This window comes from Syngnathus floridae, chromosome 14 (genome assembly GCF_059516105.1).
Source record: "Syngnathus floridae isolate MCC-2025c chromosome 14, RoL_Sflo_1.0, whole genome shotgun sequence".
In the NCBI taxonomy this organism is placed as follows: domain Eukaryota; kingdom Metazoa; phylum Chordata; class Actinopteri; order Syngnathiformes; family Syngnathidae; genus Syngnathus; species Syngnathus floridae.
Window position 1 is genome coordinate 1,435,433 of NC_142426.1, and position 27,068 is coordinate 1,462,500.

The 27,068-nt window shown below is 44.9% G+C and overlaps 2 protein-coding genes and 1 long non-coding RNA gene across 3 annotated transcripts in view; 1 reads left to right on the forward strand and 2 right to left on the reverse strand.

The window, feature by feature from the left end:
* Positions 1-27,068, reverse strand: part of LOC148386916 (paired box protein Pax-3-like) — a 53,594-nt gene that overhangs the window by 12,117 nt on the left and 14,409 nt on the right. The window contains exons 3-8 of the mRNA XM_088396242.1: positions 15,921-16,073; positions 11,840-11,928; positions 11,484-11,719; positions 10,641-10,770; positions 10,381-10,527; positions 151-350 (exon numbers count right to left, since the gene is read on the reverse strand). Coding sequence (XP_088252368.1) covers positions 151-350; positions 10,381-10,527; positions 10,641-10,770; positions 11,484-11,719; positions 11,840-11,928; positions 15,921-16,073 — 955 coding nt within the window. The remainder of the gene's footprint in view (positions 1-150; positions 351-10,380; positions 10,528-10,640; positions 10,771-11,483; positions 11,720-11,839; positions 11,929-15,920; positions 16,074-27,068) is intronic.
* LOC148386917 (uncharacterized) lies at positions 16,443-19,885 on the reverse strand. The gene is made up of 2 exons (XR_015862586.1): positions 19,252-19,885; positions 16,443-17,233 (listed from the first exon to the last, which is right to left on the reverse strand). It is a non-coding gene; the product is annotated as an uncharacterized LOC148386917 (long non-coding RNA).
* On the forward strand, positions 20,263-25,000 carry acsl3b (acyl-CoA synthetase long chain family member 3b). The gene is made up of 14 exons (XM_088396236.1): positions 20,263-20,666; positions 20,914-21,091; positions 21,160-21,269; positions 21,543-21,681; positions 21,780-21,930; positions 22,141-22,264; positions 22,356-22,427; positions 22,522-22,661; positions 22,734-22,906; positions 22,997-23,071; positions 23,151-23,342; positions 23,712-23,826; positions 23,905-24,062; positions 24,195-25,000. Exons 1-14 carry the CDS (start codon positions 20,322-20,324, stop codon positions 24,350-24,352), a joined length of 2,130 nt encoding a protein of 709 aa, XP_088252362.1. The 5' UTR covers positions 20,263-20,321; the 3' UTR covers positions 24,353-25,000.

Consider the following 27,068-nt stretch of genomic DNA (forward strand, 5'->3'; position numbering starts at 1 on the left):
TTCCCGACTAATGCGGGGTAGAGGTCTTGAAGTCTTAACACGTCTTGGAATGCGTGGCAACATCCCAATGCCGTTTAACACCCGCATGATCCATGACAGAGCCACTCATCACCTGACAGTGGCGATTTTTTTTCATCGGAGGGCGCTAACCTGAACACGAGCCTCGGTGAGTTTAGCTCTCTGAGCGAGTTCCTCCCGCGTGTAGATGTCTGGATAGTGCGTGCGCTCGAAAGCCCGCTCCAGCTCCTCCAGCTGCTCCGCCGTGAAGGTGGTCCGACTGCGCCTCTGCTTCCTCTTGAGAGGCAGACCCGGCTCAGAGTCCACGTCGGAGCCCTCGTCCGAGTGACTAGCTGGAAAACAAATAAAGTGTTACTGGAGGAGTCCTACGGAGGAGCGCTAAGCCGCCCGCCACACAAAAGCCAGATCCCAGACAAAAGGTTTCGGTGAATGCGGCGCATGGTACGGAGCCACTTTAAATTGTCTTCCCCTGCTTCTTTTAAACTCCTGGGCGGTTCCTAAGGGGATCAAAAGCCGGAGATTGCTTGAACACGGATTAAAGAGGACTAGATCTCACCGGGGCTTCCATTCCCCGGGACACGGCGTCTCTCCCGGTCTTAGCCGTAGTGTAGGGTCCCGGAGTTGAGGGTGCTCGGCCCCTCGCAGGTGCTTCTTAATCTGTTTGTTCAGTCGAAGGCCCGAGAGAGCGGGTGGGCAGGCGGGCGACGGAGGGACGGACGGCTTTTGGGGTCTAATTCGGCAGAAGACTTGAATCAATGAAGGCCTTAAAGTAAAGGACGGAGACTATTGCATTGTTCGTGGGGGGAGGTGACCCGTCTATTAAATAATGATTAGGCTTGGCAAACTAGCGTGACAGCCGGCTATTGTCCCCAATTACATGTATGCAGTCAGTCCCACTTCTCTTTCTCAGTCCCAAACATGCATCTGCTACGTCTCAGCTTTTGCAGGCTTTCGCTCAAAGAACACTGTCTGGCACAATGTGTCCGACCAACACAGATGGACTCCAGAGAGAACGAATCCGCTCCGGAGGGACCCCTTGAAGCTCATGAGGAGGGTTCACTGCACCTTTTTGACTTTACCAAACTAGAAGTGACAAGGTTACTCCAAGCGCTTGAGGCTTGTCTGCTTCCCGCCCGGTCTCATTCCCCACTTTAGTCCGGTCGCTCGGCCACATTTAAAGCTTTAATTAAAAAGTGCCGAGTCAGACGTAGACGATGGAGCGGGGAAGGGGCTTGCGGAGATCTCCCCTTGCCTCCGGAGCCAAGCAGGAAATGTTTGCGCCGGTTGCTAGTGTGCGTCTGACCAGGCGTTACGCACGGATTTGGGCCCTGGGAAGTTTGAAGAAACTGAAGAGGCTGAGAGGAGGTCTTTATTGCCATAGCTTAAATAGTTTGGGAATGTTCATTAGAGTTAGTTTTTTTATTTAGTTTTTAGCTGGTTTTTAAGGTTCATTTTAATTTGCTTTCAGAGAAGGGTGTCTTGGTTTTTTTTGGGTTTAGTTTTTTTAATGTGTCATTTTTGTTATTTTTTTATTAGTTTTAGTAATCGTTGATTAGTTTTAGTAACCGTTTTAGTTTTTAATGGGGGGGGGTTGTACTTCAAGATTGCGTTATCAGTGGCCTAGTGGTAGAGTGTCCGCCCTGAGACTGGAAGGTTATGGGTTCAAACCCCGGCCGGCCGGGTCATACCGAAGACTATAAAAATGGGGCCCATTGTCTCCCTGCTTGGCACTCAGCATTAAGGGTTGGAATTGGGGAGTTAGATCACCAAATGATTCCCGGGCGCGGCGCCGCCGCTGCTCACTGCTCCCTTCGGGGATAGGTTAAATGTAGAGACAAACTTCACCACACCCAGACGTGTGTGTGACAATCATTGGGTCTTTACCTTTGACCTTTAAAAATAAAATAAAAACAATATAAGCATTGTGTAAGCCCAAAGTCTTAAAGCTAAGAAAATGTTATCATATATGAACCAAAAATGAAGACACGTATTACTTCAAGCCATAGGAAGTCGTTCCAGCCATAACAAACACGCAAATTTGTTGTTAATCAAGCCCAAAGACTCATTAAATGAATTCACAAGGAAGAAAAAACTTTTTTTTTGTTTTAGTTTGCTTTTGTTAGTTTGTATATGTAAAATGTAGTTTCAGGTTTTCTTCATTTTTCACTTGTTTTATGAACAAAAAATATGTTTTTTTTTCTACTTGAGTTTGAATTATTTTTTGTTAAATAAAATAATCGTATTTATTACATAAATTGAAACACAGTGATATGAGGACCAGCACAGGCTCGATGCTCAAATACTGCCAGACTATGAGATTGGGGTTTGTTGATGCGAACTTTGGGAAAGCATCACTTGATACTCTTTAAACATGACCATTGCTTTGGTGGGGATTTGCAACGTTCCTTAATTAGCAGCAAAAGTCAGAAGCGTAAGGATGGCACAAAACGGATTCCTGGAGGAGGGAAGGGAAGCTCATAAAGTAAGTCAAATTAACTGTAGAATGGGGGTGGATCTTGCCTCCTTTGTCGCCTTTTCATTTTCTTCCCCCCCTCTGGTTCCTTATTTTTAGCATTGGAAACTAGGGAAAACACTTGGTCACAGACGGGACCCTAATGGTGGATGACAGTGTTGCCTTTGTCATCCTCTACTTTGCGCTTTCTTTGGCACTCTTCCTCTCTCACTCACCGTCTTTTTTTTTTGTTTGTTTTTTGTGGAAACGATGTGGCCAAGCCTTTGTATCTTCGCAGGGAAAACAGGCCTCTATTGGACCGATTACCACGCTCCATCTGTAGGAGCCATCAGGGATGCCCAGGCCCGCATTCAGGGGCCTGTCACCTGCCCAGCAGGGGAGTGAGTGGGAGGGGGAGGGGCGAAGGGTGGAAGGGAGGGCTGGGCCATAAAGGGGTCCAAGAAGGGCCACTGGGGGATGCAGAGGGGCACAGCAGGGGGAGCACCGCCTCCATCCCCTGCCTGAGGGGCATAGGATTTTGGGGGGGAGGGGGTGAAGCTAAACGGGAGAGGAGGCCAGTGGCACCTGAAGATGCCGGGGAATGGGGGCCGAGCTTTCCCCCAGCTGCGTCGCCTACCTTCCGAACGAGGCCACTTTGGATTGCACGCAGTTGCAAATTTGTTCCCACACATTCCCCATAACAAGCAACAGAAGAGGATACGAAACACACAAAGGAAGGCCTCCCTCACCCTCCTTACTTAAACACCCAAATCAAATTTTACGCTGGAGCTAAAGCTCTGGGGAGCTGAAAATACTTCACGGACGCTCGCTCACAGTTTGGCTGTGGCTCCGACAAGAATCTTAATAGAAAGATAGATTATTACTGCGGGTGGGGGCGGAAATTGGGGCTACCGGAGAATGATCCGGAAAACAGACATTTATAAGATGTGGGTTAATGGGCTCATAACAGGCATGCAACAACTGGATTGATAGTGGAGATGTTTCGAGTCATGTTTCGTATGGGGTGAATTCAACAGGTTAGCACCATGGCAGGTTGTCAGGGCTCAATATAGCGGGCAGATTACGCTACGGAGCCACCACTGACGCTTCAACACTGATCAGGCCGGGGGAGATTATCTCCTGAGGCTAATTTGAGGACCATCCAATTCCTGCAACTGCACTTGTAACATTGATACGTCCAACAAATAGTAAATCATGAGAAATAAATCTGTATTTTTAAGTTGGAACATCACCAACAACCACTACGTGGCATACTCATGTAGGTTGCGCTTAAACTGGATGTTGAGTAGGCCTAATATTTTGAGGGCAGATTTGAAATTGTTTGCAGGGCAAAAATAGTAACATTTTGAGTGATTTGATTTTGGTGAAAAAAGTACAAATTGAATTTGATTTCTTGTTCAGGAGATTTTTGCCATCCTTGAATAGCGATTTTTAATCCATTGCACTGGCAAATAAATACAATAATAATAAATGAGTGAGTGAGTGAGTGAGTGAGTGAGTGAGTGAGTGAGTGAGTGAGTGAGTGAGTGAGTGAGTGAGTGAGTGAGTGAGTGAGTGAGTGAGTGACTGAGTGACTGACTGACTGACTGACTGACTGACTGACTGACTGACTGACTGACTGACTGACTGACTGACTGACTGACTGACTGACTGACTGACTGACTGACTGACTGACTGAATGACTGACTGACTGAATGAATGAATGCCCTTTTGTTTGTTAGATTAAGAAGATAGTGGCTCTTTTATCCATGCATTGTAAAAGTATCAATAATGTCATGTTAAGAGCACATTTTGCACGTCAAATATTACTGAATCTGCTTCTTGTACATATAAAGTGTATTGACCATCTTTACTGCCATTAACAATTGTCATTTCAATGTACTTTTTATCTTTTATCTTTTTTGGTCTACTTCCTACAACACAAACAGGGAGTTTTACCGCAATTCCCTTTGGATTTGCACCATGCAATGGCAATAGAGGCTTTCCATTCTACTCTATGCTCAGAATATTAGGAAAGCAAGCATCCGGTATGAATCGGGTACAGAAAGGACGGTGGACAGTGAGAGCCGAATGAAATGTGATGGTGATGGTGATGGCAAGGAAAAGAGAAGCGCAGCATATGGGCCACTTTACAGCCTTGTCTTGCCCTTCCTCTAAGGGTTGTTAATAGAGAAGGTAATTGAGTCTGTAACATGTGTTGCCAATGCAAAACAAAGGGCAGAGGAGACAAATGAACTGCTTATTTGCCCAGGGAAGTAGATCTGGCCCTTTTCAGAGCGCAGCTCATGTCGGCGCCCCGAATAAAGTATTGGCAGGCTCACATCGAGCCGGAGCGAGCAGATGCATGGGAGGAAAAGAATAGTTAACTGACAGCTTATGGGCTCAGCTGGGGTTAACAGTGAAGGGGGGGGGGGGGGGGGTAAAAATAGGAGTGAGTGGGCTGCTCACTTGACTTGCTAAAGAGCCCCCATGCAGTAACCTGCAGCTGCCTGCATGGAAAAGAGGAGGGGGTGATGGTGATGGACATAAAAAGATGGAGTGAATAAGCCCCAAGGCGGCTGGCACTTTACAGAGAGCTAGCGGGTGATGCAACATTGAAAGATGCATCGCTGACAAACAAAGTCCACCAATGGGCATTATGCGCGCCCGGTGCGTGCCGTTTGTTATTTGGTTCCACTTGCGGTGCGGTTAGGTGACACTTTCACGGTGGTAGTTCCACCCTCGGGGCAGGGACAAAGCAAGCGGCGGCGAGCCCAGCAACAGGCGGCATGTTCCATTCAGATGGGCACTAACTAGCCTGCTCGCTCGCTCGCTCGGATTTGCGTGAGACAGACCATCTGAAACGACCACATCAAAGTGGTAAAATCATGAGACGTTTACATGATGAGTGAGTACATGAGTCTATTTGAACAATTTGAGGAACAGTCTTGTCAAAACAAACCTTGATCACAGTGACCGGGGAAAAAAAACATTGAAATATGCATGACGGACCACTTGCTGGCGATGTCACTTTGAACTAATTGACTGCCAGCCCAGTACAAATGGATCTTTGCCGTCTATAGCCGTCAATGGTTGTGAATGGGTTCAGGAATAGTGTGCACATGGAAACCAACTGCAGTGAACCCGTCTTTAGTCACGGGGAAGACACTGAAGAGCCAGCCAGCCAGCCAGCCAACCAGCCAGCCAGCCAGCCAGCCAGCCAGCCAGCCAGCCAGCCAGCCAGCCAGCCAGCCAGCCAGCCAGCCAGCCAGCCAGCCAGCCAGCCAGCCAGCCAGCCAGCCACAATTGTTGAAAAGCGACATGACATTCCAGAGTATATGAAAGAGTTGTATCCCTCCACACAAATGAAATGTGTCTTGATAATACTGCATGCTGAGAATGAATATATCAATAGATGAGATTTTTTTGTTTAATTTCAAAATGTCAACTTTGACCCCTGCTCAGATTCTCTCAGTCAATTTTGTCATTGAACCAAGCTAAAGCTAATGCTAATTCAATCACGAAGTAGCAAAGTCGGTCCAACCTAAAATTTCAGTCACTGTACTCAGTTTGCTCAGGGCAACTTTTGGTTTGGGGCTCATTTGTCTTCAGTCCTTCCACCATGTGCACAAGCCACAGTCAGTCATTTGTATCTTATTTTAGCTCCAAATTCCCGCCGTCCAAGAAGAGACACGCGGTGCGGACAGTAGTCTGTCTTTCCCCAAACATTATTCTAAGCTCCACCATGGGGCCTGATAGTTTTAACAGTCAAGTGACCCTTGGTTAGCCTATGACCTTTTCACAGCTCTGGCGTACATTTGCCGCAAAGATCACCTCATCGCTGACCCTCCAAGCAACCTTCACATTCCTGCACTTTTCCCTCACAGTCCCACAGTGAGTGAGGGAGGGAGGGAGGCTCATGTGTATGGAAACAATGAGAGCTTTTATAGATTTGAGGCTGCCGACTTTCAGCGTCCACGTTCCTTCCGACGTATTCCTGAAACAATTACTTTAGGAACTGAATCAAAACTCAAAACGTGGATCCGGCCGTGCTGGCGTGTCCATAATGTGCCTGACCAATGATAAAAAGGGTGCAAAAAGAAAAAAGAAGGGAGGGAGGGAGGGAGGCTAAACAAAGTTAAGTGATTGACAACGCTGTCTGGCTTGAGTCAATTAACTATCCCATTGTGCTCCTCTTTGCAGAGTCTCCTCACCTCCCGACCCCCTTTTTTCTCTTCCCGCTCCTTTATCCTCCCCATCACAGAGTTTTGCTTTCAAATAGAGAGCTCCTTTTCTAGTGGGGCTCCTCTCTTTGACCTTCCATTGCTCATAGTTTCTCTTTCAGCCACTTCACGGTGTCTCTGGGGTTAGCGGGGAGAATGCGGAGGAGAGTACATCAGTGCTCAGAGGGGCCGGCACAGGGCGAGAACCCGGCTGGCCAGCCGGCCGGCAGGCCCATTACTTCAAAGTTGGCCTGAATTCATTAATTGTCCTTTGAATTAATATTGGGAGGATCACAATGCCGGTGCCAACAGAGAAAGAGGCTTTAATGAAGCATAGAGTCGCATTCAGTTGCAGATCAGCTCGAGTGGATTTGCTTTCTCTCTTTTTCGGGGGGGTGGAGAGCCTTGAGTATAATTCCGATGAAAGTGTTAAGAGAAGGAGGGACAGTGGGAAGACATTCCATCACTCTGCGTACATACAGTACACGCACGGACGGACGGGTCTTACTACACAGTATTTGTACCACATACAGCAAGAAGGATCCTCAAAGTGAAGCCCAAATTTGCTGGAAATCGCCTACAAATGGAATTTGTCCGACATATTTCACTATGCAAACATGAAAGCTGAAAACTGACACAAAAACAACAACTGTCGTATGAACGCAGAAAGTGAGGTCCAATTCTAAAGTTGCCCATTATTATTGCCCGGAGAGCAAAAACGGAACTGTAGCCGTTACATGAGACATTCCGTCTAGCTAAAGATCCCGTATTCAAACATACAATTCAGCGTGGAAACACCATCACCCCTTGACGAGGTTGCGGCCCTGCTGGAAAAAGGCAGCTGTTTATATTGTCGGATGCTTTCCAATTGGATTAGGGTTTGGCCTGGCTTGCTCCGAGTTTACCTCGCGCCGGGGAGTCGGCGTTTTTACACAAACAAAGTCCCGCTCGGTCGGCTCCTTAGCGCTGCCATCTTTCATGTTTTTGTCAAAGCTGGATTCCTCCCGGCCCTCTGGGCTGCCGACCTGCCCCGCTGCTGCACAATTGAGGCTGCGGAATGGCGGCCGATTGCTGGAATGCGCCTCAATGAGAGCAATTATTACATGTTGACTGCGTTCACCATGGCACGTTTGAAAGAAGCGGGCGGGCGGGCGGGCGGGCATGCAGGAGAGCAAGCCGGCGGGCGGGCCCTCATTCAACATGGCACGGCAGGACTCCCTTGAAAAGAAAAAGTTATCCCTTTGACTGTTTGGATTTCTGAGCTTTTCTTTTTCCTCCCCCGCAGTCATAAATGGATCTTTGCAAGAGTGGCGGGCGATTCGTCTTTCTTGGCCTGCTTCCATTTGTTCAATGAGGCTCAAATGCAAACAGTAGTAAGCAGGAGTGAGGATGCTATCACTTAAAGTCACTGTCAAGTGAAAATAAATACGTATCCTTTCCATATTTGACACAGCGCAGAGAAAAGTTGTTGCAAAATCTGTACGTTTTTAAAAGCAGGGTATAAATGCTAACATACTAGCGTGCGGTCATCGCTAGTCACCAGCTAGCATGTGCGCTAACGGGAAACTAATAACTCGCACGACAGCTCCGTAATTTAGCGCTACATAGTTCCCAGTCATTTTCCAAAATTATCTCCAAATGTATTTAAGTACAAACACATTTATGGATGAACTTGAACAGGTTACGTCACAGTGAATTCAAAAGCTTTGTGCTCAAAGGCGCTAAATCGACACAAACAACTCACTGAAGTTGAAATTCTGCCCACGCATAACGTCTAAAACACAAACAACAGCTCTACAGCCCCGCTTGCGAATGCCATGCAGACCCCAGGCAGGGCAACCCGGACGGACCGACCAGCACATCTCCCAAACCTTTTTGCCGTCCTTTTCCCAGACAAATAAATCTAAACCTAAGTCAGTCACCTTTGATGTGAGCACTTGAGGAAAGGCAACAATGGCGCCGGAGGAGAAAGGGGCAGAGAGCAACAGGCCTCTCAGCGCCGCAACAATGGCCTCTGCAAACACCTACTTAATCAATATTTGGCCAGAAGACGCTCTCCTCCAGTCCCCTCCCTCCCGAAAGCTGCCTTTTCACATTCTAATCAGGAGCCATAAAAGGGAAAAACAACAACTACTTCCACAAAGACACACAAGAAAGATCTACTGCTGTTCTGTATATGAATGGGAGGAAAGCATGTGAGCTGTTTGTAGGATGTCACCCGTTTGATGAAAATACGAGGAGTTCATCAACAAACAACATTTTTATCATATTAGCGTATATTAATTTGATGTCATGTATTCATTTTTTTTTACCATGCATGCACCATTTGATTATTATTTTTACACTGTAGTCTTTTTTATCACTGCACAATATTTAGTATCTATCTATCTATCTATCTATCTATCTATCTATCTATCTATCTATCTATCTATCTATCTATCTATCTATCTATCTATCTATCTATCTATCTATCTATCTATCTATCTATCTATCTATCTATCTATCTATCTATCTATCTATCTATCATAAAATATTCAAAATTAAATACAACATTGGATTAGAAACACTGACAAGCAATAGTATTATTTATTTAGATATTTTGTGAGTTTTGAATATTTTCTCAAGATTTGATAAAACGCAAATGCTCACTTTATTCTTATTTGTCACGATTGATTTTCCACATTTGAGGGTTTATGTTGCAACATGCACTTTTGATTTTATCTAAAGAAAATACATTTAGGATATAAGAGAACAAATAGTCTTAAATTAAGGTAAATATGATCTTAGATTAACAACAAAGTACATTATATAACACGTACACTGCGTCATTATCCAGATGTTTTTATATTGTATTGATATTTGAATGAACCTCAAATATTTTCCAAAGCGTTTTTGTTTAGGATAAATATGTTATTTAGACTGCTTATTGACAATGTAGTAAAATTCATTTCTGAATAGGAGCTGTTAGGAGACGTTTAGGGATGCGAAGTGCCTGCCACCAGATAATGCGTGAATGTGAGCACCCGAGGCTGGAAGAAAAAACGAGTGTGTGCGTGTGTGTGTGTGGGGGGGGGGGGGGGGGGGGGTCAATTCTCGTTGGAGATGAAAGTGAAGAAGAAGAAAAGGTTGGGGGTTTTAATCTAGTCGCAACGAGAGAGTTTCCTTGCGCTCGCTCAGAGCCGTGACAAAAGCGCTGAATGCGCAATTTGAAAGCGCAAAATTGACCGCAAATCACCGTTTGGGGTGTTTATATCACTTTCAGTAAATAACACATCCATCCATCCATTCATCCCGGAATTCTAAAAAGTGAATTTAGCTCGTTGACGCGTCTGTGCGTAAACGCGCGCGATCTTACAGTTCAGTTGTCATGAATCATTAACTCCACTGAGTCTCCATTTCCTCGAGCGAAAAGACAATAATGCAACAGGTCTTAAGTCAACAGGTGTCGATTGGCTCTACACCATAAATCCAACCCAACCTTGCTTGATACTTCTCAAAACCAAGCATTCTTTAACTCGCTTTACTTTTTGAGAAATATCATCAGTCCAAAAAATTGCGCAACTTTTGTTCTAGATTTTCCCCGCCGCGGAGGAGGCGCGTTTTAATGGATTGACAAGTGATCGAGTGCATTTTTGTATGAAAGAAAACGGACTCACAGAAATGTAAGCAAAAAACAAATCGACTTACATCTATCACCCAGGATACCATCGATGCTGTGTTTAGACCTCGATTCGTTCTCTTCCATCTCCCTCTTCACCACCTCGTCACCATCCTTCTCGTCATCATCACCCAAACTGCCAAATTTGGACCTCATGACGCGACTGATGGCGCTCACTTCATTTTGGGGGAGAAAAAAAAACATTGAAGGAAAAATAAAAACATTACGAAAGCAGAAATAATTTTCTCAAACTATTAATTGCAGATATATATATATATATTTTTTTTACCTGAAGGAACGCTGTTTCTGTCACAGATGCCATCTTTCAATAACTTGTCCCTAATTTCCCAGCTGAACATTCCCGGGTTTTCCCTTTTGTACTCTTCAATCTTCTTGTCCAGTTCTGGGGAAGCATTTTGCTTTATGAGGAAGGAATGAAATAAACAAACAATCACTTTATATTCAACACTTCATAAAAATGCTGTTGGGCAAAAAAAAATATGTATATGGTGTGTCTTTCTGTAAATCGAAAGTACAAGCGTATAAATTACTTGTAATATAAGAAGGATCACTTTTTATATACAGCTTTTTTTTTCTTAGCGGAGCTTGTATTTCTGCGTAATATATATATATATATATATATGTTCGTTTTTTTATGCTATTTCAATGCCTTGTTATAATACTAAAAGAAAGGAATAATAATCACTCTTTATTTAGACATTATAGGCCGTTTGCGCTCACGTGCAAAACATGCTTATTTTTTAGGACGTATTTGAACTATTCTATACAATAGAAGGAAAACAAATCCAATCCCTTTTTTTTTATCCACCATGTCCTCAAAGTGCTATTTGTGCTTCCACTTATTCCTACAAACATGGAATCATATTTAAAAGGGAAAATATATTAACAATTGCAACAAGTTCTTTGCATTTTGTAGCATTTTTAAAATGCATGACTTTTTTTTCAAAAATGCCGTTTAGGGGAAGAACACTAAAATAATACATTCTTATCGGGCTTTTTTTTGTTGTTCTTGTTGTTGTTGTTTTATTTTTTAATGTGCTCCTAAATTGAAGTTAACACCCATTTGAAGAAAGTTTCTCAACAACTATAAAGAATTTAATTTGCCGCGAACCTTTGGCTTGCTTCCTCCGATGGCTCCAGGCCGAATGGATCCAGTCTCCTGGTAGCGGCACAAGATCTTGGACACGCAACCGTGGGAGACCCTCAGCTGGCGGGAGATGGCGCAGGGCCGAACCCCGTGATGGGCCATCTCCACGATCTTGTGGCGGATGTGGTTGGGCAGAGGCCGGCCGTTTATGAATACGCCGCCGAGCTGGTTGACACGACCCTGGCCCAGAGGAGTGGACACTGCAGATGGACGGGTCAGCCAAAAATTGTTTCCATTAATTTGTATAGATATGCAGTTCAGAAGATGAATGAATATGTATGATCTTTTCCGAGATGATGATTTATTCCAATTTGACTTACCCTCAAGGGAGTAGCCTCCCCGTGCGTAATTCTGGTGTGGACCGGGTCTCATCATTCTCGTTAAGCCTCCTGCCAATGCTGTCATGCCTCTTGCCCGTTTGTCAGGCAGCGGCAGCAGCAGCAGCAGCAGCAGCAGCAGCAGCAGCAGCAGCAGCAGCAGCAGCAGCAGCAGCAGCAGCAGCAGCAGCAGCAGCAGCAGCAGCAGCAGCAGCAGCAGCAACAACAACAAAAAGAAAAGCAAAAAAGTTCGATCCAAAGTGCTGCCTCTCCGCTCGTTTTTAACCCCCCCCCCCCCCCCAAAAAAAGCAAAATAAAACGAAAGAAGTGCGACCGCTTGCCTGCTCTCTTCAACAGGTTAAAAACCTGCCGTTAATAACGGAACTTGGATGCTCTGGTGGGGGTTCGGGTCAAATTTAGTGGAGCTTGGAAAGTCGTCCTGAGAGGATGTTTTGGGAGGATGGAGGATAGTCAAACATTTTATCTGTGGTGGCTGTCCCCTCTGATTCGCGGGCGAGTCCGCTGATTGGTTCCGGCTCCGGACGTCCAGAGGCTCCGGGCGGGGCGTTCTGATTGGACCCAGAGTGAGCTTCTCTGGAGGTTGGATTGACCTCACCAGAGTCATCTGGCTGCGATGTCACAAGCTTATGCTGCATGCAACTTTTTCACAGGTTTGAAAATGCAAAGAAAAGAAAAGAAAAGAAAAGAAAAGAAAAGAAAAGAAAAGAAAAGAAAAGAAAAGAAAAGAAAAGAAAAGAAAAGAAAAGAAAAGAAAAGAAAAGAAAAGAAAAGAAAAGAAAAGAAAAAAAAGAAAATAAAAAAAAGAAAATAAAACAAAAGAAAAGTCCACGGTTTTACCTGATTGCTGTCTTGTAGGCTCAGACCATAACTACTCATTGTCTGGTGATTGACTGAATTTCCCTCGAGGGATGCACAGTCTATTTACAACGGATTATCCAAATCAATGGTTCTATTTTGTATTTTTTTTAATACAGGAGGCCCAAGTGTTCTTACAAAACAGGGTTTTATGCCTAAATATGATTGCAGACCACAGTAACATTATGCACGGTTTAAACATTAACACGATGAGTTAACATGATCAATTCATTGATTACATTCAAATGCATTGCACATAAATACCAAGCGAGCATGAATAAAGGTTTTAAAAGAAAAAACAGTTCCCAAATGATATGCAAACTTTTGTACAAAGAAGTTAAATACAACTAAACAGTACTTGGGCGGTCATTTTTTGTGTACCACTAGAGGGAGCCCAGACTACACTCACTAATATATTAATGAACACATTTCTAATACAATCAAAACAGAAATATTATTGCAAACATGTTTTTTGCGCACACTGAAATCCACATTCAATTGTTGTTGTTTTTTCTTTTTCACAAGGGCACTACTGTTTGGAAAATGCTTCGCTTTCCATTACAAGACAATGCGCTTACACTTAGTTTTATCCAGCATTTCCAGTACGCTGTGTTCAGAATGAATCAATCATATTCAATGGCAACGCGTCTGCCGCCTGCCATTTTAAGTGCCTCTGATGTCGTTTTTTTTTTTTTGGTCTTATTTTCGTGTGCTCACTGCTTTTTGCTTTGGAACTGTTCGTAATTCCCTCCACCTTCCTCCGTCAGTGCCAATGGAAGAAAAACAGCCCCAAAACATACTGCTTTAGTGTGACTATGGATTTGTATCAATGATAAGCAATTTGGTATTATTCATATCACCAAAAATGGCATTTTAACGAGGGGGTGTCAACTTTGTTTTTAAATTTCCACTGTAAATGCATAGCTTTGATGACATGATGAGCTCTGGGGAAACCTCACGTTCTCCTGAGAAGAACTTCAAGGATCAAAAGTTGCTGCTTCATCAGAGCCATGATTATATTTCATTAGTCGAAAAGCAGAATGGCCCAAGTCACATTTGAACGTTTTCAGTTGCTTTTTTAATTCAACCTTTGCGGGTGACCCTGGCCCGGACGTTTATGCAGCTATGACGAAGATAGGTTTGTGGTTTTAAAAAAAACATTGTTACATCATTTGATGTCAAACAATTTAGGGGGAGAAATGTGACACGGAAAGCAAATATCAGTCATATCCTGTTCACAGAGTCTCTGCAATGTGGTGTGAAAAAACAAAACACAAAAGGAGCAAAGCGTAGAGAGAAAAGCAACTGTACTGACAAAGTATTTTTCTCTTTTTTTTTTTTTTTATCTTTCACTCGTAAAAAAAATCATGGCTATCCTTACACTTGCCAAGATAGTAACTAGATGGACAACATTCATCTAGTATCTACGCCTCTTTAATATTGTGTTACATTGTTCAAGAAAATCACAACAGTACAACTTTCTTTCAATTTGGATACATTTATCGGATTTATTTTCACGTTTTGTACATTTTTCAATTTTTGCAAATGTGTCCCCCCATTATTCTTTGGGGGGGATTATCTTTACAATTTGCTTTTGCTCTTAATTCAGCATTACATTTAACATGTTGCAGGCTGCGTGTTAGGACAAGGCAGTAAAAACCTGACAAAGCGGTGCCGTGATGGTCACATTCAAATGCTCAAATGGAAATATGAACAAAAACACCATACAATGACTGCACTAAAATGTGGGGAGCGTCTTTTTTCTTTTTTTTTTTTTATCCCCCCAAAAAAACAACAACCTCCAACTAGTTCCACCAACAATGGGAGCTGCATGGCCATGTGGCGTAGACACACGGCAGTGTAACACAGCCGTGCAAATGCTCCATTAGGGACACATAGAAGCACATGAGGGATCATTTGACTTACTGAAGCCTTGTCAAGTCGTGATAATTAGGCGTGTTTAACAGACCGATACATTTTTGGCCTCTTCTCCCTAAGGAACCAGACAATAGGCGGCTGAGCGGCCGACATCCCCGAGGTATAACTGGTCGTGACCCCCGCAGGACAAACCAGTGCATTGTTAGGACACATTGTCCAATATGGCTATTGATCAAATAGCGTTGAAGGGAATGGATGAATAAGCAATCAAGCAAGAAAACACATCAAATAAAGATTGTCAGCTTTTTCTTTTTTCGCATTCCTTTTCTCCATGTTACGTTCAATATTTGGATTGCATTTTGCTTTGGGCCGCCCCAGGAAAAAAAAAAAAAGAAGAAGAAAAAAACTGCATTGTGTGGACAGAGAACATGTGGAAACATTATATGTCCATAAAAGTCATAGTAAAGTTTGACTATCATGAAAAGGACATTGGATCCAGCGTGTCAAATCAATTAGCAGAGCAAGCCGAGTCAGAAATGTACTGTGGCGGCGGTGGACAAAACGCATTAAAATCAAGTACAAAATGTCCCTGAAAAGAAACAGTGTGTTGCCTTCACTAAACGCAAGATGAAGCCGCTCGGGCCTTTTCAGCGTCTTCAAAGTGCACGAAGAATTACTAGTCATTTGCCATTTCCCCAAAGTTTGTTCAGATGCCGCATGTGGCGTGGAAAGTGATAAGTGAGAGAATCAATCCCTCATTTATTGTACTGCTCAGCGCGCTTAAATTTAGATCATCATTGCGCTTGTCTTCCTTCCATCAAAAGAATTCACTTGGACTAAAATAGGCTTTATGTGTATGGGGAAAAGCTCAAATGTTATTATGCTTAACTGTGGATAATATATCATCGACATTACAAGTAGTACATGTGACAAAAAAACTATTTTTGGTGAGTTTAAAAAAAAAAAGTATATTTCTAAATGGGATTTGAATCTGCATGTGGACTTACTGGAGCGTGACGGTAAAAATCCAAATTTAGCCTTGACAGTTTTTGGTTCAAAGATTCAAATGTGCAGCTCGAGTTACTAAATATCAAAATGAGTTTAGTACTGTTTTGAAAATTGCTCACATTATTGGTGGAAAAAGTATTTTATTGTGGGGGGGTTTTGAGATCACAAAGACCTAGCATTTGAACAGGGGTGTGTCCAGAAAATATTCCAATGAATTTACATGACGTTGTTGTTGGATTATCTCAGGCAACATCTCCAATGGTGTTTGGGCAATGTCAGGAAAGGGAACGCATTACAGTCAGGAGGAAATCCCATTACTCACCTCGGGGTGTTATCGTTACGATGGACATCCGGAAAGAAGGACTCTTTTTCAGCTGTGTTTGATGTGATCCAATACATATGACCCACAATAGCCGAGGGCCGGAGCTCAAACCGAGCGGCGTTACCATGACAAAAGGAGGTGAAGCCAGGTGAGCTGGTCGGAAAAGAAAGAAAGAAAGAAAGAAAGAAAGAAAGAAAGAAAGAAAGAAAGAAAGAAAGAAAGAAAGAAAGAAAGAAAGAAAGAAAGAAAGAAAGAAAGAAAGAAAGAAAGAAAGAAGAGCACAATTTGTTAACAGCACAAGCACAGCCTGTAGTCATGCAGGGAACGTTGAATAGCGGAAACAGCCAGGTTATGGGTTACGGTCCCATGAGGGAAATAGCTGAGGTTAGATTCTTATCTACTTGTTTTTCAGCTGACGCGACGTGTGCGTGCGTGCGTGTTCACGTGTGTTGCGTGTGTGCCACCCACCTTTTTAGAAAGAAAGAAAAATAAATAGTTCATAAAATATGAAAGCAGTTCAGATTAAGTACAGTGTGATTTATTTTTGCTTCTTCAATACACTGCCCACAAATTATGACCATGAGCACAATCTAGTGCTATGCAATACAAGAATGGTATCAAAAGTTTACAAATGGTAATAAATGCACAACTTTGATTGCCGTTTATTTCATGGAATGAGCTGCCTCAATTTATGCTGTTCTGCAAAACAACTGCAGTGATCAATTGAGCCACACGAAGGCGTACATTCACTCAATGCATAAAACAGTATACCGTGTTTACCAGCCTTTTATTTACAGACAGCACACACTTATTTGAAGAGAACCAAAAAAAAAAAAAAAATCTCACAGCATACAACCTGGCATAAATATCACAAAAGGTCTGTATATAACTAAAATAACAACGATGGCATCTCGATTGACTCACATATGTTCTTAGTGTGAGCTCTGTTGAGCTAATATTCTGTTGTATGACGGCTTGCATTTAAAAAAAAAAAAAAAACTTGTACGTTGGCTCACTTGTACCTCAAGGCACCACTGTATGTCTCCATTTTCATTGCATTGCAGTTTTCTTAGTCATAGCTTCATGAATTTTTTTTCAGAAATGATTCAACTTTTTCATTCCTATGGCATTTGAAGGAACGTGTGGTAGTTTTCTGAGGCTGTCCTTGGAAAATATGGCCTCGAGCCAAAAGGTTTGAGAGCCCCTGTCTGCGTTGGTGTCATTACCGGAAACACACTTGATGGCGCTTTCCACTGACGTGGTGCTGAACTGCAGAAGAGCAACAAAATGGCCGCAGGCATTTGTTGCATCAACTGTAAACACATGACAAATTGGGTAAGAGATTTGGAAATGAATTTCACATCATCCATCGGGTGGATCAGAACGGTGTTTAGTTCTGGTGTGAGTTCCGAGTCCACGCTTTGTGCCTGCCTCAAGCTGCTCCAGCGACTGTGGTCATAAACGCTGGCTTCCAAAAGCCCATGTTGTATTTCAAGGTATAATCAGTACAGTAGCTGGAGTGAGCAGAACAGGGTTTGGATCTGTCACCCACATCCAGTCCCCCAAAAAATATTGCAACCACCTCGTCATTTTCTAAGCAAGTATTTGCACTTCTACTCAAGTACAAAGTGCGAGTACAGTTGCCACCTGTGTCTCTCACACAAATCATGTCATCCAATTCTTTCTCAAGAAGCGACCAGCTTGATGTACTCGTACAACAAGAGCTATTGTACAGACAGTTGAACCCCCCACCAAACCCCCGCGGTGGACTGACCCAGCTGGGGGTTACGGGCCAGTAACCCTGAGGGGACGTGCGCCTTCACAAGATGTGAGAAATAACTTTTGGGCAAAAGAAGTAGTGTTGTAAAGGAATGAGACAAAGAACATGCAGATGCAGATGACCTCCCAGGGCTTTTAAAATCATCCCACGGCCTTAAGTTTGTTTTCCACAGGAGGCAACAAAGTGTCTAGGGCCGCCAGCTTGGTTTCATAGGGGACCAACCGCGGGGCTTAAAGTTAAAGATTACTTTGAAATGTGCATCCATCGGAGCCCATCAAACTCCTCCGCCTTCCCTCCGGCCGTCACTCCCCTCTCTCTCTCGCTCCCTCCCTCCCTCCCGAAAGAGAAAAAGCTGTCGCCACAGAGCAGGGGATGAGTCAAGATCCGATCCTCTTTGATGGCAGAGAAGGATCCTTTTGTTCCCTAATCCCAAGAAAGCACACAAGCCCCCCCCCCCCCCCCCTCTCTTTCTGGAAGTTCAACTGGACGTCAAGGGGGCAAGTTAGGAGGTTACCCGTTTGGCTTTGATTGGAAGGAATACAACAAGGTTGCCTTATTGGGTGCCTCTGCTTTTTTTCTCTTTCTAAAAATCATCAGCCCGGCATGACACAGGTCAGTCAGTTCAGTCAAAGGTGTTTCCTCAAGGAACAACTGTTTAGCCCTTCAGGAAGAAAAGGTCACCCAAAAACAGACACGGGCGGTGGGGCAGGGGGTATAGAGTTCCTGTCTGCCCGTGTCACTCTTTAGATGCATCTTAGTGGCATTAGCAGATTGAACACACATTTCACAAGGGGTGGATGGATGAAAGTGCCCTTCTCGATACGAAAGATAAATGTATTTATTTATTTATTTATTTATTAACTACAAATATTAATTGTGTGATTACCATGTAAAATGGCAGGGTTTTGGTGGGGGCTAAATAGGGGGGCAGAAATGGGGGATCAAGTAAATGCTAAAAACTCATGGGGGCGCAATCAGAGAATATGTGAATTCGCAGGTGGTCTATTATATATTATACATACATATACATTATATATACCTACGATACATCGACTGGAGCTTGAAATGATAATATCATCGCGCCACTAGATGGCAGACATGGCTTAGTTTTGCTGACACTCCAAATCATGACTAATCAAGACTAATGTAGCTTCTTGCAACTAGTTTTGCCCACTGCTGTTTATATAAACAGATTTCTGTTTTATACATTGCAATAAATACGAAAGGGAAAAAAGTAGGTTCATAAAGTGGGACCCATTTCTGTCTGCTTTTGTCTCTGACAAATTGACCGATAGTAACCCGACTAACGTCTCCGCTCCCCCGAGCACGCGCCACCTACAGTCCTCCAATCACGAGCCACCAAACGCTACGACGTCATCCTGTCGCTTCCGGGCTGGGAACGCAACCCTGGCTGATGCTAAAATTTACCATTTTACCCAATTTTACACGGGTGTTACAACATACTTGAAATAGTGACTTGAAGACGAATACACAACGCTTTTGTACGGTCTCGACATAATGTTGGAATTTCGTACTGAAGGATAACAGTACCTGAATAAATCCGGGCAGAAGCTGTGTGACGGTAGCGGATGAGGTGAGAATGAACCGCTTTGCAAATATTGCCAATGGTTCGCAACCGGGATGCTAAAGCGGCACTCTGCATCCCCCCGCAACCATTCCGTTGTGTGCACCCAACTTATTTTTAACAGCTGCCAAGAGTGTGATTGGAAATCTATAAAAAGTGCTTCCTCTTTTGCCAGCAAATATCCAAGCTAGTTGCAGGCTTCCATGTTGGCGGGTTTTTGCCCCCTCTTCCCATTACACCTCATGTTTCTTTAGACGCTTTGTTTTGTAGGTTGAAACCACATTTCCTTACATAGGCTTGATCTAAACACATCTGTTACCAATCTGTCGTCGTGTGTCCTGATCTCGTCAAGTGTTCTCAATCTGTGGCCAAAGTCATCGATACGTGATCGTAACATCTCCATTTCAAGTCAAGTCTACGGAAGCGGATTAGGGCCAGTGAAGACCAAAAAAAAAAAAAAAGGGGAGGTGACAGGATTTTGACTCTTTTCTCCACTTTAAGTCGCTTTAAATGTCTTTAAGGAGAAAAAACCAAAATCAACTTTGAGAAGGGACCCTTCTGAAACAGCAGCCAACATATTAAGCAAGAAAAAAAATAAAAAAAAAAATATATATATATATATATATATATATAAAACCCATCTCAATATCTACAGTGTATAGTCCCAGACATTGGTGAATGGTCATATGAGAAAATGGAGACTGATGTACTTCAGCCTTGTGCTGACTGAGAGAAGATGCTAAGAATAGACCAAGGTGGGCATCAGGCACGGAAGGATTGATTTACCATTGGCTGTATGGAGTTGTCTGCGTTTGGATTTTGCTGCGTTTTCTAAGGTTCACGTTTCCCGTGTTGCAGGTCGGGGCGAGGTTGACTCGCTCGCTGAAATCAAGCCCAGCCACTAAAGGTTCAGCCACTTCGGCAAGACGTGTTTTTTTTTCTCCTGGTCTGCTTCTTTTAGAAAGTGACTCCCCCCCCCCCCCCCCCCCCCCCCCCCCCCCACACACACACACACACACACACACACACACTCAAGATGAAGCTGAAAGAGGACATCAACCCCCTGCTCCTGCAGGTCTTCCGATCTGTGGTCTGGGTCTACTCCATGATCACCTTCATACCCTGGTACTTCCTCTCCGGATCCAACTTGGAACGGGCCCGCCGCATCAAAGCGCGCTCAATTAGCGGACACCCGGCCGGCCCGTACAGGGCCATCGACAGCCAGCGGGAGCTGGCGGCGTGGTTTCACCCTGGGGTGGACACGCTCGATAAAGTGTTTGAATATGCAGCCAAACGGTTTCCCCAGCGGGACTGTTTGGGCACCCGAGAAGTGCTGAGTGAGGAGGATGAGCTGCAACCTAACGGGAAGGTCTTTAAAAAGGTGGGTGAGACCACCTTCATACAGTGAAGCCTTGACGTTGCTGACCCATGCATCACACTACGGTCAACCACTATTTCCATTGTAGCACAAGGCTCATGTCAACAAAACAAGAAGACTGGTTATTTCCAACAAAAGGCGCTTTGTGCGCTGGGGACAGTCCGTGCCAGAGCAGCCAGGAACCCGCATCGAGTAGTGAACTGAGATTGTCATCCTCAAAATCCAGATTCTAATCATGTGACGTCTGCAGGTCATACTCGGGAACTACAACTGGCTGTCGTACGCCGAGACCTACCGGGCAGCCAAGATGTTCGGAAGCGGTCTGGCGGCACTGGGCCAAAAACCTCAGTGCAACATCGCTATCTTTTGCGAGACCAGAGCCGAATGGATCGTGGCTGCTCAAGCCTGCTTCATGTACAATTTCCCACGTGAGTGACCCGCAATGTCCAAGTCGTCTGTCGATGTGTGAATTTTTTTTCTTCGCCCTATTTGTTAGTCGTCACACTGTACGCCACTCTGGGACCCACGGCCATTGCCCACGGTCTGAACGAGACCGAGGTCACACACATCATCACCAGCAAAGACCTACTGCAGAGTCGTCTCAAGGTACCAGTTGAACTTACACCAGCTCAGTGGCCTAGTGGTAGAGCGTACGCCCTGAGACTGGAAGGTTGTGGGTTCAAACCCTGGCCAGGTCCTACCAAAGACTATAAAAATGGGACCCATTGCCTCCCTGCTTGGCACTCAGCATTAAGGGTTGGAATTGGGGGGTTAGATCACCAAATGATTCCCGGGCAAATTTCACCGCACCCAGTTGTGTGTGTGACAATCATTGGGACTTTAACTTAACTTTAAGATTGATGGATTTTTCCCTGCCAGGCGATATTGTGCGACATTCCGCGGCTGCAGTACGTCATCGTAGTGGACGACAAAACGTCCGGCTGGCGGGACATCCCGAGAAGCGTCACGGTCCGCAGCATGGACAGTGTTAAAGAGATGGGATCCAGGATCGAAAACTGTGAGCAACCACGCAACAGCCGTTTCTCATTCGAATGCGACAACGTGGACAAAATGGCATCCGTCAGCTCTTTGGCGTCTGCCGTCTCGTGCGCACAGTGGCCACCGACTGCAGACAGCCGCAGTCGTCAGACACCGCCGTCATCATGTACACTAGCGGCTCTACGGGCATCCCCAAGGGTGTGGTCATCTCCCATGGCAACATCATCGCCGGCATCACCGGGATGGCAGAACGAATCCCCAACCTCAAGTATGGAAAATGGAGACTGTGTATTTAGTGGCGTCGAATGCGCACAGCTAAATGGCTCGGGATAATGACTGATAATGGCATGTGGCCGTTAACAATACACCACCATAGTGTATGGCCAAATAAGATGCTGACGCTTTGGTCTTTCAAACGAAAAGCACCCCTTGCAGAAATACGCGCAAGATAAGAAAGGTGTCGTTTGTGCGTCGGCAGCGAAACGGACACCTACATCGGCTACCTGCCGTTGGCCCACGTTTTAGAGCTCAGCGCCGAGCTGGTATGCGTCTCTCACGGCTGTCGCATCGGCTATTCCTCCCCGCAGACTCTCGCCGACCAGGTCGGTGTCCCAAACGTGGTTTGCTCGCCGCCTGTAAACGTCGTATGAAGTGTCAAGACGGTTGACACCGTGCGTTGTTTGATTGTTGCAGTCCACCAAAATCAAAAAGGGCAGCAAAGGCGACACCAGCATGTTGAGACCTACACTCATGGCCGCTGTACCGGTGAGCGTTTCGGAACGTAGCATTTCGGAACGTAGCGTTTTGGATGTGCCCAAAGTAGTAACGTAGTACTAACTAAGTTCTGTCTCGCGGGCAGGAAATCATGGACCGCATTTATAAGAATGTGATGACAAAAGTGGAGGGAATGAGCAGATTTCAAAAGACGCTATTTGTGCTGGCGTACAACTACAAGATGGAGCAGATCTCCAAAGGCTACAGCACGCCTCTTTGTGACAGGTAGGTGATCAGACTTTGGTCACGATAACTTTTGAACCAACCCTGTGGTCAACAACATTTATTATCTTTCAGTTTGGTGTTCAAGCGGGTGCGGGCACTGCTGGGCGGCAACACGCGCGTACTGCTCTCGGGCGGAGCCCCGCTGTCGGCCGCCACGCAGCACTTCATGAACATCTGTCTGTGCTGCCCTGTGGGGCAAGGCTACGGCCTCACGGAGACCTGTGGAGCGGGCACCATCAGTGAGGGTAACTATGCAAACACTGTTAATTAACATTATCAAATGAAAAACGACCCTGGTACACGAGATTCTTTTTTTTGGGGGGGGGGGGTTGCAGTTTGGGACTACAGCACCGGACGGGTGGGCGCACCTCTAGTTTGCTCCGAAATGATGCTCAAGGACTGGGAAGAGGGTAAGTCCAGCAAAGCAAGGCAGCTTTGGGATCAAAGTATGGCGGGTTGTCCGCTTCTAAAAATGATGCAACTCCCCAGGAGGCTACTACAGCACGGATAAGCCCAACCCACGGGGGGAAATCTTGATTGGTGGGCCCAACGTGACAATGGGCTACTACAAAAACCAAGCCAAGAACCGTGAGGACTTTTTTGTGGACGGGAAAGGCCAGAGATGGTTCTGCACCGGAGACATCGGGGAGTTTGACCATGACGGATGCCTCAAGATCATTGGTGAGACTTTTGAATGCCTTTGGCTAATCTCAGAACAACTTGACATCATTAAACAGAATGAAAGCCATTGCGCATCATGATTCATTGCAGCTCCTTCTGCTGTACACAATTTGGCCGTCTGGGGGCAGTGGAATACAGGCATGCAGACGTAAACATTAGAAGAACTGCTTCAACCGCTGCTACCACGTCCATGCTATTCTTTAGCCCGGTGATAGGGCTTTCTATTGTTTGTTAGCGTGAAGCGAAGTGGAAAAAGCCCACTAACCCTAACCAGGCAATTCCGACGAGGGATATAGCTGCGATTTAAGAACGCAATGAAGAATATAGAAGAAAGAGCTTTTAGGATAGTGACGTGTTATCTCTCCACAGACCGCAAAAAAGACTTGGTGAAACTACAAGCTGGCGAGTACGTCTCTTTGGGAAAAGTGGAGGCTGTTCTGAAGAACTGTCCGCTAATAGACAACATTTGTGCCTATGCCAACAGGTAAAAGTTGTTTGACAAAAGAGGTGGATTTATTACCATTATTTGTTTTTGGGGAATCTTCTTTGTGTCGGTTTGCAGTGACCAGTCATACGTTATCAGTTTTGTGGTGCCCAACCATAAACTGCTGATGGCACTGGCTGAGCGCTTGCAGGTGTGGGGCACGTGGGAAGAGATCTGCAACAATCTACAGATGGAGAAGGAAGTGCTCCGCATCCTCACTGAGGCCGCTATCTCGTGTAAGTGCTTTTCTCATCCTCTTTCATGACCAGTAATAAGAGCTAAATCAAAACTGGAATGAATCATTGGTCTGAAGGCAAAAATAGCCAAGCATCATGTTCACTGATTCTTTTTTGCTGTCCCTCGCACAGCCAAACTGGAGCGCTTTGAGATCCCCAAAAAGGTGCGGCTGAGCGCCGAAGCCTGGACACCAGAGACGGGCCTGGTCACAGACGCCTTCAAACTCAAACGCAAAGAGCTCAAAACGCACTACCAAGAAGACATCGAGAGGATGTACGGAGGGAAATAACACAGCGCGCGCGCATGCACACGTACACGCAGGAACACGAGCAGCTCCGAGGCCCCTGAAAGTGCGGGGAGCCAAGACCGACCCACCCACCCACCCTTGCTATTGATCAACACGCAGGGAAAAATCCATCTTCTCTCTAACCAGTGACTCGCACTCCCGCCCAGTTCTCAATGATGCGTTTAGCCCTCGGAGTTGCCGCAGCAACCAAGGCCAAGAGAAACAAATACTAGGTTTGGACGTACGCCATGACGTTGTTTCACCACTGCCGGCCGGCGGGCCGCTCCCCCGAGACCACCGGTGGCCAAATTATACTCCAGGGAGGGGGATATGTGGCCGAATCAATCGCTTGTGAGCGAGCGTTTAAACAAGCAAAATCAATCCGGTTGTCCTGACTGTCAACGGTTCATGAGGTATTTAGAATCAACAACACGGAGTGAGAACACTAAGAGTCTGGCTTTGGAAGGCACATAGTATTTGAGATTGGGAACATTTCACTGCACATCACCAGACAAAAAGAAAGTGAGGCAAACAATAGTCAAGTATTGATTGGGTTTTGAAAAACGCAAAAGCGTGTCAGCAAAGCAAGCGGTTATAGCATTTCAAAGTCATAACGCTCGTGTAAACTTGATACATATGTGGATTCATTCAGCCATCGGGTCCAAGTGCATTTCATTCTTTGTATTGCCGGCGTGGATAGATTAACAAAGTGTGTGTGTCCAATCAAGTGGAATTTTGCCAAATTTCACTTCATCGGTGCATTTTTTCCCTTCCAAATGTAAAATATCTGGCAATGCGGGGGGGGGGGGGGGGGGGGTAGGAAGTTTCTAGTTAGTAAAAGGTATGTGCAAATGTTTGTGTTTGAGGAGTAAGTGTTGAAAAGCCATGAGCGATCAGTCAAATGTTTGTGTTCACTTGAGGGGTTCTCTTTTTATATATACACACACACACACATATACATACAGTTAAGGACAAAATTATTAGCCCCCCTTTGAAAATGTCATTATTTTTTTAATATTTCCTGACTGCTACTTCCTAGAGCAATGACATTTTTTCACAGCATTTATGAGCATATCAGATTTACAGTGGGGGAAATAAGTATTTGACCCCTTGCTGATTTTGCAGGTTTGCCCACTTACAAAGAATGCAACGATCTACTATTTTAATCATATGTACATTCTAACAGTGAGAGACAGAATCCCAAAGAAAATTTCAGAAATTCACATTATATGAATTTATAAAAATTGATAACCGTCTGATGAGGAAAAACAAGTATTTGAACCCCTGAACAAACAGCATGTTAATATTTTGTAGAAAAGCCATTATTGGCCAGCACAGATGTCAAACGGTTTTTATAGTTGGTGACAAGCTTTGTGCACATTTCGGCAGGCATGTTGGACCACTCCTCCCTGCAGACAGCCTCCAAATCATTCAGGTTCTGAGGTTGTCGCCTGGCAACTCGAATTTTAAGCTCCCTCCAAAGATTTTCAATTGGATTCAGGTCTGGAGACTGGCTAGGCCACTCCAGAACCTTCAGCCACTCTTTTGTTGCTTTGGCGGTGTGCTTAGGATCGTTGTCGTGCTGAAACACCTATCCTCGACCCATCTTCAGCTCTCTCACTGAGGGAAGGAGATGTTGGTCCAGAATTCTACGATACATGGCCCCGTCCATCCTCCCCTCAATACGATGGAGTTGTCCCGTCCCCTTGGCTGAAAAGCACCCCCAAAGCATGATGTTGCCACCACCATGCTTGACGGTGGGGATGGTGTTCTTTGGGTTGTACTCGGTGTTCTTTGCCCTCCAAACACGAGTTGAGTTGAGGCCAAAAAGTTCTATTTTGGTCTCATCTGACCACATCACCTTATCCCAGGCCTCTTCTGAGTCGTCCAGGTGCTGAATGGCGAACTTCATGCGGGCCTGTACATCTTTCTTCTTGAGCAGGGGGACCTTGCGCGCGCGGCAGGATTTCAATCCATGACGGCGTAGTGTGTTACCAACCGTTTCTTTTGTAACTGTGGTCCCAGCTGCCTTCAGTTGATTCATCAGTTCCCCCCTTGTGGTTTTGGGATGATTCCTCACCATTCGCATGATCAGGGAGACCCCACGAGGTGAGATCTTGTGTGGAGGCCCAGACCGAGGGAGGTTGGCGGTGGTGTGGTGCTTCTTCCATTTCCTGATAACTGCACCGACAGTTGATCTTTTCTCTCCAAGTTGCTTTCCGATTCTCTTGTAGCCCATCCCAGCCTTGTGCAGATCAACAATCCAGTCTCCAGACCTGAATCCAATTGAAAATCTTTGGAGGGAGCTTAAAATTCGAGTTGCCAGGTGACAACCTCAGAACCTGGATGATTTGGAGGCTGTCTGCAGGGAGGAGTGGGCCAACATCCCTGCCGAAATGTGCACAAAGCTTGTCACCAACTATAAAAACCGTTTGACGTCTGTGCTGGCCAATAATGGCTTTTCTACAAAATATTAACATGCTGTTTGTCCAGGGGTTCAAATACTTGTTTTTCCTCATCAGACGGTTATCAATTTTTATAAATTCATATGATGTGAATTTCTTTGGGATTCTGTTTCTCACTGTTAGAATGTACATATGATTCAAATAGTACATCGTTGCATTCTTTGTAAGTGGGCAAACCTGCAAAATCAGCAAGGGGTCAAATACTTATTTCCCCCACTGTATTAGGAAACCTTCATTATACATAATTTTGCTCA